The sequence below is a fragment of the Oryctolagus cuniculus genome, chromosome 12 (assembly GCF_964237555.1).
Source record: "Oryctolagus cuniculus chromosome 12, mOryCun1.1, whole genome shotgun sequence".
NCBI classification, from domain to species: Eukaryota; Metazoa; Chordata; class Mammalia; order Lagomorpha; family Leporidae; genus Oryctolagus; species Oryctolagus cuniculus.
In genome coordinates this window covers 78,444,631-78,461,604 of record NC_091443.1, presented here as the reverse complement: position 1 = coordinate 78,461,604, position 16,974 = coordinate 78,444,631, and the positions used below count along the sequence as shown (strand labels likewise).

Below are 16,974 nucleotides of genomic sequence, written 5' to 3'. Positions count from 1 at the left end.
TTGAGCATGTCCCAAATTGTACATCTCTTCCCTCTTTTATTCCCACTCTTATGTTTAACAGGGATCACTTTTCAGTTAAGTTTCAACACTTAAGAATAATTGTGTATTAATTACAGAGTTCAACCAATAGTATTTTTTTTTTTTTTGACAGGCAGAATGGACAGTGAGAGAGACAGAGAGAAAGGTCTTCCTTTGCCGTTGGTTCACCCTCCAATGGCCGCCACTGCTGGCGCACCACGCTGATCCAATGGCAGGAGCCAGGTACTTATCCTGGTCTCCCATGGGGTGCAGGGCCCAAGCACTTGGGCCATCCTCCACTGCACTCCCTGGCCACAGCAGAGAGCTGGCCTGGAAGAGGGGCAACCGGGACAGAATCCGGCACCCCGACCAGGACTAGAACCCAGTGTGCCAGCGCCGCAAGGTGGAGGATTAGCCTAGTGAGCCGCGGCACCAGCCAACCAATAGTATTAAGTAGAACAAAAAAATACTAAAAAGGATAAAGTATTAAGTTGTTCATCAACAGTCAGGGCAAGGACTGATCAAGTCGCCGTTTCTCATAGTGTCCATTTCACTTCAACAAGTTTCCTTTTTGGTGCTTGGTTAGTTGTCACCGATCAGGGAGAACATATGATATTTGTCCCTTTGGGACTGGCTTATTTCACTCACCATGATGTTTTCCAGATTCCTCCATTTTGTTGCAAATGACCAGATTTCATTTTTTTAAACTGCTGTATAGTATTCTATAGAGTACATATCCTATAATTTCTTTATCCAGTCTTCTGTTGATGGGCATTTAGGTTGATTCCAGGTCTTAGCTTTTGTGAATTGAGCGGCAATAAACATTCTGGTGCAGACCGCTTTTTTGCTTGCCAATTTAATTTCCTTTGGGTAAATTCCAAGGAGTGGGATGGCTGGGTTGTATGGTAGGGTTATCTTCAGGTTTCTGAGGAATCTCCAGACTGACTTCCATAGTGCTTTACCAGTTTGCATTCCCACCAACAGTGGGTTAGTGTTTTTGTTTTTTAACTTTTATTTAATGAATATGAATTTCCAAAGTACGATTTATGGATTACAATGGCTTCCCCCCCATACCGTCCCTCCCACCCACAACCCTCCCCTTTCCCACTCCCTCTCCCCTTCCATTCACATCAAGATTCATTTTCGATTATCTTAATATACAGAAGATCAGCTTAGTATACATTAAGTAAGGATTTCAACAGTTTGCTCCCACACAGAAACATAAAGTGAAAAATAATAGATGATTTTTTTTTAAATGATGATGAAATCAGATCAGACCTCTTGTCATGTTTAATCCCAGCGAGAGTCAAGTTGGGAATTGCTAATTTCTTCTCTCTTTTTTTTTTTTTTTTACAGAAGATCAGTTTAGTATGCATTAAGTAAAGATTTCAACAGTTTGCACCCCCATAGAAACACAAAATGAAATATATTGTTTGAGTACTCGTTATAGCATTAAATCTCAATGTACAGCACATTAAGGACAGAGATCCTACATGAGGAGTAAGTGCACAGTGACTCCTGTTGTTGACTTTATCAATTGACACTCCTGTCTATGGCATCAGTAATCTCCCTATGCTCCAGTCATGAGTTTCCAAGGCTATGGAAGCCCTCTGAGTTCTCCGATTCTTATCTTGTTTAGACAAGGTCATAGTCAAAGTGGAGGTTCTCTCCTCCCTTCAGAGAAAGGTACCTCCTTCTTTGAAGACCTGTTCTTTCCACTGGGATCTCACTCACAGAGATCTTTTGCCAGAGTGTCTTGGCTTTCCATGCCTGAAATACTCTCATGGGCTTTTCAGCCAGATCCGAATGCCTTTAGGGCTGATTCTGAGGCCAGAGTGCTATTTAGGACATCTGCCATTCTATGAGTCTGCTGAGTATCTCACTTCCCATGTTGGATCACTCTCCCCTTTATTTATTCTATCGGTTAGTGTTAGCAGGTACTAGACTTGTATATGTGCTCCCTTTGACTCTTAGTCCTTTCATTATGATCAATTGTGAACTGAAATTGATCACTTGCACTAGTGAGGTGGCATTGGTACATGCCACCTTGATGGGATTGAATTGGAATCCCCTGGTATGTTTCTAACTCTACCATTTGGGGCAAGTCAGCTTGAGCATGTCCCAAATTATACATCTCTTCCCTCTTTTATTCCCACTCTTATGTTTAACAGGGATCACATTTCAGTTAATTTTCAACACTTAAGAATAACTGTGTGATAATTACAGAATTAAACCAGTCATATTAAGTAGAACAGACAAAAAAAATACTAAGAGGGATAATGTATAAAGTTGTTCATTAACAGTCAGGGCTATGCTGATCAAGTCACCGTTTCTCATAGTGTCCATTTCACTTCAGGAGCTTTCCTTTTTTGTGTTCAGTCAGTTGTCACCGATCAGGAAGAACATATGGTATTTGTCCCTTTGGGACTGGCTTACTTCACTCAGCATGATGTTTTCCAGATTCCTCCATTTTGTTGCAAATGACTGGATTTCGTTGTTTCTTACTGAGGTATAGTATTCTAAAGAATACATATCCCATAATTTCTTTATCCAGTCTACCGTTGATGGGCATTTAGGTTGGTTCCAGGTCTTGGCTATTGTGAATTGTGCTGCGATAAACATTAGGGTGCAGACCGCTTTTTTGTTTGTCAATTTAAACTCCTTTGGGTAAATTCCAAGGAGTGGGATGGCTGGGTCGAATGGTAGGGTTATCTTCAGGTTTCTGAGGAATCTCCAGACTGACTTCCATAGTGGCTTGACCAGTTTGCATTCCCACCAACAGTGGGTTAGTGTCCCTTTTTCCCCACATCCTCGCCAGCATCTGTTGTTGGTAGATTTCTGAATGTGAGCCATTCTCACCGGGATGAGGTGAAACCTCATTGTGGTTTTGATTTGCATTTCCCTGATTGCTAGCGATCTTGAACATTTTTTCATGTGCCTGTTGGCCATTTGGATTTCCTCTTTTGAAAAATGTCTATTGAGGTCCTTGGCCCATCTCTTAAGTGGGTTGTTTGTTTTGATGTTGTGGAGTTTCTTGATCTCTTTGTAGATTCTGGTTATCAACCCTTTATCTGTTCCATAGTTTGCAAATATTTTTTCCCATTCTGTCGGTTGCCTCTTCACTTTCCTGTTTCTTTTGCAGTACAGAAACTTCTCAATCTGATGCAATCCCAAATAGTTAATTTTGGCTTTGACTGCCTGTGCCACCAGGGTCTTTTCCAAGAAGTCTTTGACGATGCCAATATCTTGCAGTGTTTCTTCAATGTTCTCTAATAATTTGATGGTGTCAGGTAGTAGATTTCGGTCTTTAATCCATGTTGAGTGGATTTTTGTGTAAGGTGTAAGGTGGGGGTCTTGCTTCATGCTTCTGCACATGGAAATCAAGTTTTCCCAGCACCATTTATTGAATAGACTGTCCTTGCTCCAGGAATTGGTTTTAGATCCTTGATCAAATATAAGTTGGCTGTAGATGTTTGGGTTGATTTCTGGTGTTTCTATTCTGTTCCATTGGTCTATCCATCTGTTTCTGTACCAGCACCATGCTGTTTTGATTACAACTGTCCTGTAGTATGTCCTGAAATCTGGTATTGTGATGCCTCTGGCTTTGTTTTCATTGTACAAGATTGCTTTAGCTATTCGAGGTCTCCTGTGTCTCCATATGAATTTCAGCATCATTTTTTCTAGATCTGAGAAGAATGTCTTTGGTATTTTGATTGGTATTGCATTGAATCTATAAATTGCTTTTGGGAGAATGGACATTTTGATGATATTGATCCTTCCAATCCATGGGCATGGAAGATTTTTCCATTTTTTGGTATCCTCTTCTATTTCTTTCTTTAAGATTTTGTAATTCTCATCATAGAGATCTTTAACGTCCTTGGTTAAGTTTATTCCAAGGTATTTGATTGTTTTTGTAGCTATTGTGAATGGGATTGATCTTAGCAGTTCTTCCTCAGCCATGGCATTGCCTGTGTACACAAAGGCTGTTGATTTTTGTGCATTGATTTTATATCCTGCTACTTTGCCAAACTCTTCTATGAGTTCCATTAGTCTCTTAGTAGAGTTCTTCGGATCCCCTAAATAAAGAATTACATCGTCTGCAAAGAGGGATAGTTTGAGTTCTTCCTTCCCAATTTGTATCCCTTTAATTTCTTTTTCTTGCCTGATGGCTCTGGCTAAAACTTCCAGAACTACATTGAATAGCAGTGGTGAGAGTGGGCATCCCTGTCTGGTACTAGATCTTAGTGGAAATGCTTCCAACTTTTAGCTATTCAATAGGATGCTGGCCATGGGTTTTTCATAAATTGCTTTGATTGTATTGAGGAATGTTCCTTCTATACCCAATTTGCTTAGAATTTTCAACATGAAAGGGTGTTGAATTTTATCGAATGCTTTCTCTGCATCTGTTGAGATAATCATGTGGTTTTTCTTATGCAGTTTGTTAATGTGGTGTATCACATTGATTGATTTGCGAACATCAAACCATCCCTGCATACCAGGGATAAATCCCACTTGGTCTGGGTGGAAGATTTTTCCTTCAGTTCTCTTTTAACTACACAGACTTGACTCTTTCTAGGCTGAAAGTAATTGTCCTTGGTTTAGAACATGAAAGCAAAATAGTGTTTAGGTGGTTATTCCTCTCCATGAGATTTTTCTCCTATGGTACATCTTTGGGAGGGTAGACACCCAAACACTTCTTAACTCTTTCAGAGCCAGTTAAAGAACTATTCACAGAGATCAACAGAAGTGATAATCAGGATAATCACCAATTCTTTAATTTGATTCTCAAAAACTTGAATTTTTCAAAATTAATTCTACCCTAAAAAGATAACATTTCACCACTATTGGGAATATTTACCTAGTAACCAAAAAAAATGGCATTTGTAGAGCTATGCACTATTTTCCATGGATTATATCACAGTAGTCCATGGGTATATACTTAATCCCTTTAATGAGATTAAGTTTGAGAGCATGAGTAATATATTTGAATTCTGATCGGTTACATACCAAAAAAAATCAGACTTTTATCCATTCAGTGGGACCTACTCTCTGCAAGGTACTGTGCTGGTAGGAAACGGTGCAGCACTCGAGAACTGGGTAACAGACTCTTTAATAGCTTATGTAGCTTTAGTACATGATGTAAGTTGGGTATAGGCAGTATGCATGAATGGGCTCATGAAGACAGTTGCTGTGTTACTCAAAAAAAGTGTTCTATAAATCCTGCTGCCAACAAGAATAATGTAAAAACAACAAGAAGCATAGGACTGGCATTATGGAGCAGCAGATTAAGCCACTGCATGAAATCCCCAGCATCCCACATGAGCGCTGGCTGCTCTGCTTCTGATCCAGCTCCCTGTTAACGTGCCTGGGAAAGCAGTGGGAAGATGGCTCAAATACATGGGTCCCTGCCACCCACTTGGTAGACCCAGATGGAATTCCAGGCTCCTGGATTTTCAGCCTGGCCCAGCTCTCACCACTGAGGTCATTTGAGGAGTGGACCACCAGGTAGGAGACCTCTAACCCTGTTTTTCCAATAAATAAAGCTTAAAAAAAAAGGAAGGAAAAGCAAGCACTATGGCACACAGAGGGTTAAAGCCCTGGCCTGCAAACCCCAGCATCCCATAGTGGTGCTGGTTTGAGTCCTGGCTGTGCCACCTCTGATCCAGCTTCCTGCTAATGCACCTGGGACAGCGGCCAGAGGATGGTCCAAGTCCTTGGGCCTCTTGCATCCATGTTGGAGACCCGGAAGAAGCTCCTGGCTCCTGATCAGCCCAGCTCTGGCTGTTGCAGCTATTTGGGGAAAATTAATTAACTACAGAAAAAAGCTTTGGGTATACTGTAAATTTCCTGCAATATGGTAGAATTACATCACCAGGGTAGAGCTATTGCCCATTAATCTGGAACAGTAGCTGTGTGTCAGAGAGGTTCCTTAGTGTATTCAATCTCCTTATATTATGTAACTTCAGAGAGATGCAGTGTTGCATTCTCCCCCAAGGCAATTCAGGATCTAAAGACATCTTATAAGAATCAAGGGCCTTTATGATTAATTGAAATGTTAAAGACAAGACAAAGTGGCAGTTTCAAAAAGGTTCGTCCAGGCCTTTTAAGCATCTCTCTCCCCTCCCCCAGCCTTCATTCTTCTGATTTATTCAAGAAAGAGCATAAAAGCATTGTATTAGAAATTCATATCCAGGAAATATGGGCACTTAGGGTCCACTGAAAGCAAGCTGAGAGCAGCCGTCAAGGAAAATGTCCTTACAATAAAAACAAAATTCGAGTTTAACAGGGAACAGCGAGGATAGCATGTTGTGTAAATGGGAACTTTGAGATTTTTAAAACATCTGAGAGGTTCTAACGTTTTCTCTTCCCACAAACCTTTATTCTGATGTTCAGACTCATCCAAATGTTAAGATCTGGCCAGCCATACAGCTCAAAGGATTACAGTACAGGCAGTTAAGCTGAAATTCCCAAGAAGACTGATCAGTATAATAAACTTCAGAGGAAGGTAGCACTGCCCTCCCACCAGAAGTGCCAACACTGACTTCCTCCTCCTCCTCCTCCTCTTTCTCGGCTTCTGGAACATGCCTCAGGCAGTGTGTGTGTGTCCATGCCTTCACTAACACCGGTTTTCTGTCGGCAGCCTGGCAGCCTTCCTTAAGGCGAGCTTTCAGCTTGTGCCCTCACCAGGTGCTACAGGTTAGTTTCGGATTCGCAGATGTAAAGCCACATGGAAATGTTCTCTGGGATGCACACGTGTTGAACGACCTGAGACATCCCTTAAATGCGGGTTTCAACAGTTCCCGTCATCCTCCATGGATTTTAGGAGATGGGGCTAAAGACACATTTGTCTCTCTCCTAGTCGGTTTAGCTTCCAACCAGGTAGTTAGCAAAGCCTGCTCCCAACCCTACCCTCACGCCAGCGCCTCTACTTTAGGACAGGGCCTTCTAGGTGCAGTTTCCACACACTTAGAAACTTGACTAACTTGAGGACGAGAGGCTCTCTTAAGACAATGCTGCACGTGATGGGGCAGAGCGGGTAAGAACCGTCCCCAAACGCTGGGGGCGGGCGCAGGGGGCTTATCAGCCGGAGATGCCTCCAGTGGCGCTGACAAATCTCCCAAGTGGGAAATCCATTTCCCTCCACAGGGCCTCTGCGTGCGAGCTGAGGAGGGGGGATGGGTAGGGGGCCATCGCAGGGGAGAAGTCTCCGGCCCTTCCACATCTCTCAACACCATCCCTCCCCCGGCCCGCCTCCTCCTCCCTCAGTCCTCCACTGGCCGGCGGGAGAGGGGCCCCGGGGGGCTGTCCGGCCCCGGAGCCTCGGCCTTTGTGGCTCTGTCCCCGACGGCGGCGCTGCGGCAGAGGGGGCGGGGACGCGGCCGGAGACCCTCAGCCGGAGCTTGACCCCCAGGTGCATTGTCCAGCGAGGCCCGCCCCCTCCCCTCCCCCAGGGCCGCGACCCAGCAGCCACGGGGCCCCCTTCCAGCGTCTCCCTCCGCCGGCCGCGCCGACCTCCCTCCCGGTCCCCAGACCAGGGGCCAGATGTAGAAAGTAGTCCCCAGGCCGGCGGCCGCGGCGCTGTCCACTCCGCCGCCCCCGCCCTCTCCAGCCGCCGCCTCACTCCGCCCCCAGGCCGGACTCTCGGCTCCCCCGCCGCCAACCACTCACCCCCCGCCAGGCGCGAGCGGGTGTCCGTGCGCCGGCCTCGCCGCCGCCACCACAGAACCCAGCCGCGGGCCGCGCCGCGCCCGTGCCCGAGCGGGAAGCCCAGCCTGAGTGCGTGCGGCTGCACGCGGGGAGTGCCCGGAGGCAGGGGTTCTGCGGGTGGACGGCGGCCGCGGGGCGGGAGAGCATGCCCGCGCAGCCCCGCTGATGGCGCCTTCTCTGAGACCCCTGGCGCGGCTGCGGCCGCCGGGGATGCTGCTCCGCGCGCTCCTGCCCCTGCTGCTCTTCAGCTCCCTTCCAGGTGGGCGCGCTTTCTCACGCGTTTCTGGGGGCGGCTGTGGGGGCGGGAGCAGACGCGAGCGGGATGGGGTGAGGGGGGACGCTGAAACGGGGCGGACGAGCGCTGACCACAGGTCCGTGCCCCCTCCCTGAAGGCTGCAGGCTCGAGGTGCCCACAGGCTCTGCGGCCGGGGCTGGGAAGCCTCTGGCCGCGCGCGCCCCTCCCCGCCGCGTTCCCGGGGCCACGGGCTGCGAGGGCCGTGGCAGCCGCTGTCCACTCGGGTCCCTTCCTCCTCGCGCCATTGTCCGGGCTCCGGCCGCGTCCCCGCCTCCGCGGCCAGCCGGGGCTCTGCGCTGCCAGTCTGCCGGCCGGGCCCGCGGCGGCCGCACGTGGCTTTATTTATATTGTTTCCTTAGTGGCAGCCTCGCGGCGCAGGGGGCGCCGCGGTTGCGCGCGGCGTCCTGTGTCGGCAGCGCTGGTTCCCGCACTCTGTGGGTCTTGGGGGAGGGAAGAGGTGAACTCGGTGTCCCTGGGCGGCACCCCGAATGTCTCCCGAGTGTCCCGGACCCGGCTCCTGCGAGGCGGAGATGGGAGGGTGGAACTGGGGGGGAGAAGAGGGCTGGGAGTTGCACGGTTGTGTACGAGGAGGAGGAGGGAGACCCTGAGAAGGAAGCTGTCCGAATAGGGTTTATTTCCTGCAGCTAGGTGTTTGGGGGCAGGGCCTGAGGTGTGTTCGGGTCCGGAGCTTCCTCCAAACTCCGCGGTTAGCTTTGCCGAACTTGGATCCATTCCTTTTTCTCCGTTGCACGGGGCTTGGTTTCCTCAGAGAGAGAGAGAGAGAGAGAGAGAGAGAGAGAGAGAGAGAAGTGTGAAGTGGCGGGGCGGGTTGGGAGGCAGAGGCTCGGAAGAATGGGTTATTTTATTTATATACACGTTCCGCACGCCCGGCTTTTCGGTGTGTGTGTGTGTGTGTGTGTGTGTGTGTGTGTGTGTGTGTGTGTTTCCTGGAGGAGTTAGTTTCTGTTAGCATGAGAAAAGGATCAAAGTCAGATGTGGCTCAGAAACACAATGGGCGCCTTCCGGAGCGGTGGGGCGCGGCGCGGGGCTGTGAGGCTGGCTCCCGTCGCCCGGGGCAGCCGCGAGGGGAAGTGGAGAGCCGGGCAGCGTGGGCTTTCTGAAGACCTGCCTCGATGGGGGGACGGACGAGTCGTCCCTGGGGTTTGTCGTCCTAGGAGGACCGAACCACCCCGGGCCCCTGCGTTCTGCCCGCGTCGGGGAGCCAAACGTGGGCCGGCCTTTGCGCTCAGCGCGGGCGCTGGCAGAGCGTTAGCTGGTCATCGTGCGTTGTTTTCTCCCGGTGGGGGCCAGACGCGATGTGTATGCTTAGGATAAAGCTTTCCTTCTGGTTTGATAAAAAAAAAAAAGTGTGTTGGTTGATTAAGCAATCTCCTATCCCTATTAGACAGTAAGGACCAATTAGTCACGCATTTTTACGACAGTTGGTAGTTCTAAAAAAGTGAAATAAAAGTTTCCTAATCCGATCACCCACTGAGTACGAGCAGCCAGAGTTACCAACTTTTCAAAGTCTATTGTTTGTCCTTTAAATACCTAGTTTGCTCTGCAGAAAATAAGTAAATGGATTTCTTTCAAGGCGACGAGGCTGAGTCCCTGCTGTAAAAAGGGCGGATAGGAAAATGCAGGCTTGTGATGTGTCACAAAAGATAAGCGCACTTCCCACAGGAGTAGGTGCGCCCAGGGTTCCAAAAACCCTTCCAGGGAGAAGGAAATAAACTTGCTTGTTCACGGAGTTGGAGTTTTGCTAATGATTTCTTGTAAAATTAGACTTTTATGACTTACTCTGTTCAAGATCTTTTTGACAAGCTTGTAAAAGTAGCGAGCAGCGCAAGCTCAGTTTTCCCGATGATTTGAAACTCGGGCCAGGACAGAATTCTTGTAAGAAGTAGCGGTTATTGAAATCTTCCCGTTGTTTGTGGTGTAAAATGAGCCCCCTGATTTGTTAAAAAGCTTGCTGAGACTTAGCGTGGTTTATCGAGGTGTTTTCTAAGTTAACGAATAGGGTGTGTGAAGCTGCCCTGAGTATGTGTTTGACAATTGTGTGTGAAAGGATTTTATGCCTGTAATTCTGCAAATACCCTCTTCCCTTTCTTACAGGAGTGTGGTGCTTCAGCGAACTGTTTTTTATGAAAGAACCACAGGATGTAACTGTCACAAGAAAGGACCCAGTCATATTAGATTGCCAGGCTCACGGAGAAGTTCCTATTAAGGTCACGTGGTTGAAAAATGGAGCAAAAGTGACTGAAAATAAACGGATCCAAGTTCTTTCCAACGGCTCTTTATACATCAGTGAGGTGGAAGGCCGGCGGGGAGAGCAGTCCCATGAGGGATTTTATCAGTGCTTGGCCATGAACAAATATGGAGCCATTCTTAGTCAAAAAGCGCATCTCACCTTGTCGAGTAAGTGTCTCCAAGTTCTTGGTTGATGTTTTTCATTGCTGCATTTTGGTGATTTCTTGATTTAACATAATACCCTGAAGTCATATGTACATGAAGAATTGTTCTAGAGATAATAGTTGGTTCTCATCTAGTCACGGAGGGAAATCTGGAAAAATGCATCAATTCAAGTGAACGAGTATGGAAGTCAAAATAGTTTCAGAAAGTCAAGTAAAATAAAACCCATACAAGTGACTTTATATAAATTTCAGGAGTTTCACACAATTAAAAGAGTTGGTTGTAGAAGTTTGGTCAACACAACAAAATTTGTCCTGAAATCTCTTCTTTTGGAAATTCGTAATTAGGTTAAGCCAATGACCAGCAGATCTTCCTGCTCTGTGGACAGTCCTTGAGTGCTGGATCTCTCTTATAGACTGATCTTTCATTTCTCTGACTGCCTGTAGATCACCCATGTTGTGTTTTAATTGTAAGTGAGGGCATTTGTCAGAAACTCTCAAGCCTTTGAAGTAGCCCTAGTCTTTTCCTGCTGGGAGGGAAGAGATTAAGGCTATTTCCATATTACGCCTAATGGATTTAAACCAGATCTGCTCACTTTTTTCCAGTTGTCATAAAGGTTGCTGTCTAATGATTTCCCTTATATGAACAACTCCATCAGATGAGCCATTTGTCCAAGTGATCCATTGCCTACTGGTTGACCTGATGGTAACTGTTGGGTGTAAAGGTGGACCCCAGACAGGAACTCCTGACCTCCCACTGAGGCCTCCCACCACTTCAGGTGGTGAGATTCATAGCACTCAAGGTTATACTCTTTGAATCTTGGGAAAACAAAATTGTATCTTAAAAATAGATATACAAACATCCCACCTGAATGCTTTTGTTAGTCCACAAAACAGATTTTTGTACTCTATCTGCATATTATTTACAAGATAAACACTAGAAAGAGGGAGTTCTTGAGATAAATGCATCATCTTCACAAAATAGCTTCTTTAAGTTCTCATCATTGAAATTTAGCAGTCTAGTGGTAGAGATTTCCTGGGTGACTTCATTGTAACCTTCCATGGTAGTATTTAAGCCACCCTCAAATTACTAGCTTATTTGTGCAGTAATGATTGATTATAAAAATAAATTGCAAAAATAATTTTATATTGAAATATTTTTATATTGAAACATGTCTGAAAATTAGACCCATTTTTTAATTCTATCCCCACCCTGCCAGTAAATAGTGTAAACCTAAGAGGATTTCTAATAAACTTTCTGCTTGTTGTTATCATTGGCGAGTAGTCATTTTTTTGAGTAGTAGTTTTTCTGTACAATACTGTTTTCAGGACAGTATGCTTTTATGCATATGTTCTGTTCATTTTTGTTCAATGTAAATTTGTTCTTCAGGATTGTGATTTACTCTCCATTTTAGGTTTGTGGTCTCTTGAGTTTCTATACCTAGGAACTGTAGCTTGTGTTGCTTTTTAGGAGTAAGGGCTAGGCCTTGAAAAGGGGAAGCATTTGCTGGGACTGCCCCTTATTTTTGGGACCCTCTGAAAAGCCTGACAATTCTAAGGCTCCCAGAAACACTTTGAAAACATATAGACCTTTCTAACTTCATAAAAAAAGTCTGCAAGGTGTGTATAATTGGTGTTATAAACAAATACCAGTGCTGACTTTTTGAATATTTTAGATTTTGTATCTTTATAAAAATCATCCTTAAAAGTTCATGAAATGTACATTGTTTTGAATCAGGCTAGTGTGGTGAAGCAGTTTTCATATTGTTAAGTATCAGAAACTTAAGTGAAACTATGTTGAACATTGCTGAATACGACTGTAATCAGATGGGGAGAACATTATTCATACACATACATTTTATTTAACCTGGACAATCCGTTCAGTATTATAGAATTAAAGTAAATGCATGGCAGGTTTATATTTTTCTTTGGAAATATAAAATTTCTTAGAGCTCTTGAATTCACAAAGTTGTGTTACGAAGTGATGTCAGATGGTGGGGGAGCAGATGCCTTTATCTTGATTTCTGATGTTATGCCTTATATGTATGTTAAACAGGAAGAGACTAGACATTAAGTAGGCACTCAGAGGTTTTGTTGCTAGTTCTTTCCTAGTTATTGATAACAGCAGGGTGCAAATACGCTCTTTTTATTTTCTTAAAGATTTTGTCAGCCAGCCTGTCTTGTGGTTCAAAGGGTAATAGTACAGCACCTGAAATCTGAAGCTTTAATCTGCAAGTTTTAGATTTTTAACACACAGGCAATCAAGAGTTGGTTTCTAAACTTAGGAACTAGAAAGTTGCACTCTAGGCAAGAATTCCATTATTCATGTGTAAATTAGGAATTCACAGGGTTAAAAGGTTAGAAACTGGCCAGGATGAGGTTTACCCTTGTGATAAAGAGCAGATGACCCTCATTCATTGGCCAAAGCTTTCATGTAGCTCTTCTGCAAAGTTAGTTATTGCCATGAATTGTTCTTGAGGAATGCAGAAATTCAAATGTGAACAGGCCTTTCCTTAAGTGTCACTATAGAGCCTTATCTCCCAAGCACATCAGAGCAGGGCTGCAGGGACAAGGTTCCTCCCCAAAGGCCTGGAGGCTTTGCTTTCCTGTTGTTCATCCAAGCACAAAAGAATTTGTCTTAGTTTTGCTAAGGCATCCCATTTTAAAGGAAAGTATAGGGTTAAAGCAATATTTAGCTTTTAAAAAATGGTAATCCTTTTTACTGATAGCTAGTTTAGCTGTTTTCTAACCCATTTTCATGTAATTAGAACAGAAAGAGCAGTGATGTGGGAGACCTTTTTTTCTAGTTGTATACAGTAGTAAGAACAGAGATTAAACCCCCTTCATATAAATGTCAGTGTTTTAAACTTCTGGCAAGCCAGTTTTCACTTTCTTGGGTACTAACTCTTCGTTGTAATAAATGATTTAAATATCCTAGAGAATGTTTACTTTTTGAAGCTTCTTGCATTCTTAATGTCGAAAGAAGTGAATTTCATAGGAAAGCATTAGTGTGGTAAAACAGTCTCATATTTCAACAAGTTGAAATTAAGATAAGAGACATTTGAGAGCAGGTTGTGTTCTGTGCTGTGTAAAAGACTGACTGTGAGGTATTGATTGAACAGGAAGCTAGTTGTTTATTTCCTTTCCATAAAAGGTGGAAATTGAAGTCTTAGGACAGAGGGAAAGAACATAAAATTTGTTAGGTTTTGGGTCAAAAAAATAATTTTTGTGCATGAGCATTTACAGCTGGAAGAGCATAGGATTACTGAAACTTCATGATTTTGTTCCAAAATGTTGAGTTGATTTTGACATCAGTAAAGCTGAATGGTACATTTCTGTGACTTGAAGTAGCAATAGACATCTCTTGTAACAGAATGTATGTTGTTTTTCATGAATAAAATGTTTATCCCTTAAGTTTAAAATTACTCTTGAGAGATGTTTGTGGGATTGGTAAACTGTGGGTGTGGTTTCTAAACAGTAATGCAGAAACTATAGTCCACAGTTAATTTTGAGATGCAAGATTTTAAATATAATATTTAGAGTCATTAAAAAAGAGAGGGGAATGGCATATTGAAAAGATAACAGTAAGACCTATGAGATTACAACCTAGTTTTGGATTTTATTACAAATGTACTGATACTGATTTATTATTGATCCTGAATTTTGTGCTGATACTTGCCAGATAGGCAAAATTTGCTACGTTGTCACTGTTTTATGGAGCTTTGTAGATGCTCTGATGTGTGTGGGGGTTTGTGTGCTCACTTCAGTCAACCTGATAGCAGTTACCTGCCTCAATTGAAGAGTGCCACCACATAAATAAAAATAGATTGATTTGGGAAAAATAAGACAGCACTGTAGATAAGGTTAACTTGATGTTTTATGTGATCCAAGAAAAATCACGTTTCAAAAGGGAGAGTGTGTTTCAAAAGTATGTATTTAATTTACAGTGGAACATCTTACATTTGCCTAAGTGAAGTCAAGGAAGTAAAAGTTGCACATGTAGCTCCACAGCCTTGTTTACAATGACACTTGGTTCTCAAAGTCTGTCTACTTAAAGTCTGTTTATCAGGTACCTGATAATCTCTGGGTAATGGAACCAGTTTTTCCCACTTTGCAGTTGATTAATGAGGATCATTTCTCATTTCCAGAAACTTGTAACACTATCTCACTGTCTCTGAACGTTCTTGGATTTCTTTTCTTTTTTTTTTCCCCCAAGAAAAGCAGAATCCAGTGAGGAATAGAATATAATTTTCCTTACAATGCATATAAGTGTGTTTATTTTATTTCCATCCAGCTTTGTAATGGACCTCTGGAAGGGTATTTGCTGTGACTCCTTTTGTCGACTATCTTTGCTTATTCTAAAGAAAGGGTCTCTGGCTCAGCAGTTGTTTGCCCAGGGATTTGTTGTCATTGCTTCCAAATTTAAAGGCTATGCCTGTTGATGAAATCCAGTGCATTTGAAAAACATAGCAAAAAAAAAAAAAAAAAAAAAAAAAAAAGAAAAAAAAAGAAAAAAACAAAAAACAGAGCCGGCGCCGTGGCTCAATAGGCTAATCCTCCACCTTGCGGCGCCGGCACACCGGGTTCTAGTCCCGGTTGGGGCGCCGGATTCTGTCCCGGTTGCCCCTCTTCCAGGCCAGCTCTCTGCTATGGCCAGGGAGTGCAGTGGAGGATGGCCCAGGTGCTTGGGCCCTGCACCCCATGGGAGACCAGGAAAAAGCACCTGGCTCCTGGCTCCTGCCAGGATCAGCGCGGTGCGCCGGCTGCAGCGGCGGCCATTGGAGGGTGAACCAGCGGCAAAGGAAGACCTTTCTCTCTCTGTCTCTCTCTCTCACTGTCCACTCTGCCTGTCAAAAAAAAAAAAAAAAAAAAAAAAAAAAAAAAAGAAAAAAACAAAAAACAAATCTTTTAAGCAGGGTCTTGGGCTAAAGGAGTATCAGTTAATAAATAAAATGCATTTAGGGTTACTTTTTTTTGAAAACTGATATTCTTGACTACAGTTCTAAGAAGTGATTGTTGTCTCTCAGTTTTAAAACCAGCTAGGATTATTGAGGATGTTTTAAAATAAATTCTCAAAATTGTCCCCCCAATTTTAGTTATCAGTCAAGACCATTTTAAAACATTGCAGAGTTTACAGTGTCCTGACTCTATTAAAGCTACTTTGTTTACTCATCATTTAAATTTTGGTAAATGAGAAAGAAAGAGGAAGGTGCAGTTGTTAAGTTGGAAGCAGTGCTTGGAGTTGCTCTGCACATAGCAAGCTTGCAGTAAACAGTTGACATCATAATGTTCAGAAAAGGCAAAAATGCAGCACAGTACATTCAGGGGCTATAATCCTGAAGCCAAGGGAGCCGCCGCAGGGATCTGTAGGCAAAGGATGAAGGCATCATCCTCACAAAGGTCTCTGACACTAATCTGACAAATTCTTTCCTGACTTTTACATTCCTTTTTTTGTTTAACCTCTGCTTTTCAGGACCTGCTTTTGATGAGCCTTTAAAAGCCAAATTCTGATCAACTACGCAGAAGGCATGAACTAAAAATGTTTGTTTTCAGTTTTTGGAAGGTTTACCCTGTGTGTGTGTGTGCGTGTGTGTGTGCATGTGTGTATTCTCACACCTTTGGTAGTGGCTAAGTTAATCAAGTGACTGCTTGGTTGTTCAAGGCTCTGATTTCAACCTTGTATCCTCACTGGGTTTACTATGTAGGAATTATGGAAAGGATATTTTTGTTATAAAGTTGACTTTAGGAAATTGGAGTAAATCCCTGTTTATCCAGACTGTGTGACAGGTTTCTTTTCTCTTTAGTGATGCTGCTACATATCATTAGGCATTGTGTGAAGTGTAGTAGCACCTCTTGCCTACCCACCAGGTGCCAGTAGCACCCCTTCCTGGTGGGACAGCCAGGAAGTATCTCCTGGGAGGCAGAAGCTTTCCTGGTTGAGAACCACTGAAGTTACAGAAGGTAGTAGAAAACATCTTTCCACGTGACGTTGGACTGTCACTGTAACTGCTACTCTCTTGTGTATTGTACATTGTTTTGGTGTTAGCAGTGCTAAATTCTTTGATTGGAGAACCATTTATTTATTTATTTATTTATTTTATTGGCAGGCAGAGTGGACAGTGAGAGAGAGAGACAGAGAGAAAGGTCTTCCTTTTTGCTGTTGGGAGAACCATTTATTTTGAAGGAAGCTTGATTAAGAAAATGTTTGGGGGCTGGTGTTGGGGCGCACTAGGTTAATCCTCTGCCTGTGGCCGGCATCCCATATGGGTGCCGGTTCTAGTTCTGGTTGCTCCTCTTCCAGTCCAGCTCTCTGCTGTGACCTGGGAAAGCAGTGGAGGATGGCCCAAATGGTTGGGCCCTTGCACCCATATGGGAGACCAGGAGGAGGCTCCTGGCTCCTGGCTATGGATTGGTACAGCTCCAGCTGTTGCAGCCATTTGGGGAGTGAACCAACGAAGGGAAGACTTTTCTCTCTCTCTCTCTCTCACACTCTCTGTAACTCTACCTGTTAAATAAATAAATAAAAATCTTAGGAAAAAGAAA

General features: G+C 44.0%; 1 protein-coding gene across 1 annotated transcript in view; it reads left to right on the top strand.

Moving 5' to 3' along the window:
• Positions 1-7,507: 7,507 nt before the first annotated feature.
• PRTG (protogenin) overlaps positions 7,508-16,974 on the top strand; it is a 158,368-nt gene continuing 148,901 nt past the window's right edge. The window contains exons 1-2 of the mRNA XM_051822352.2: positions 7,508-7,984; positions 10,136-10,438. Of these exons, the coding sequence (XP_051678312.2) occupies positions 7,891-7,984; positions 10,136-10,438 (397 nt within the window). The 5' untranslated portion in view covers positions 7,508-7,890. The remainder of the gene's footprint in view (positions 7,985-10,135; positions 10,439-16,974) is intronic.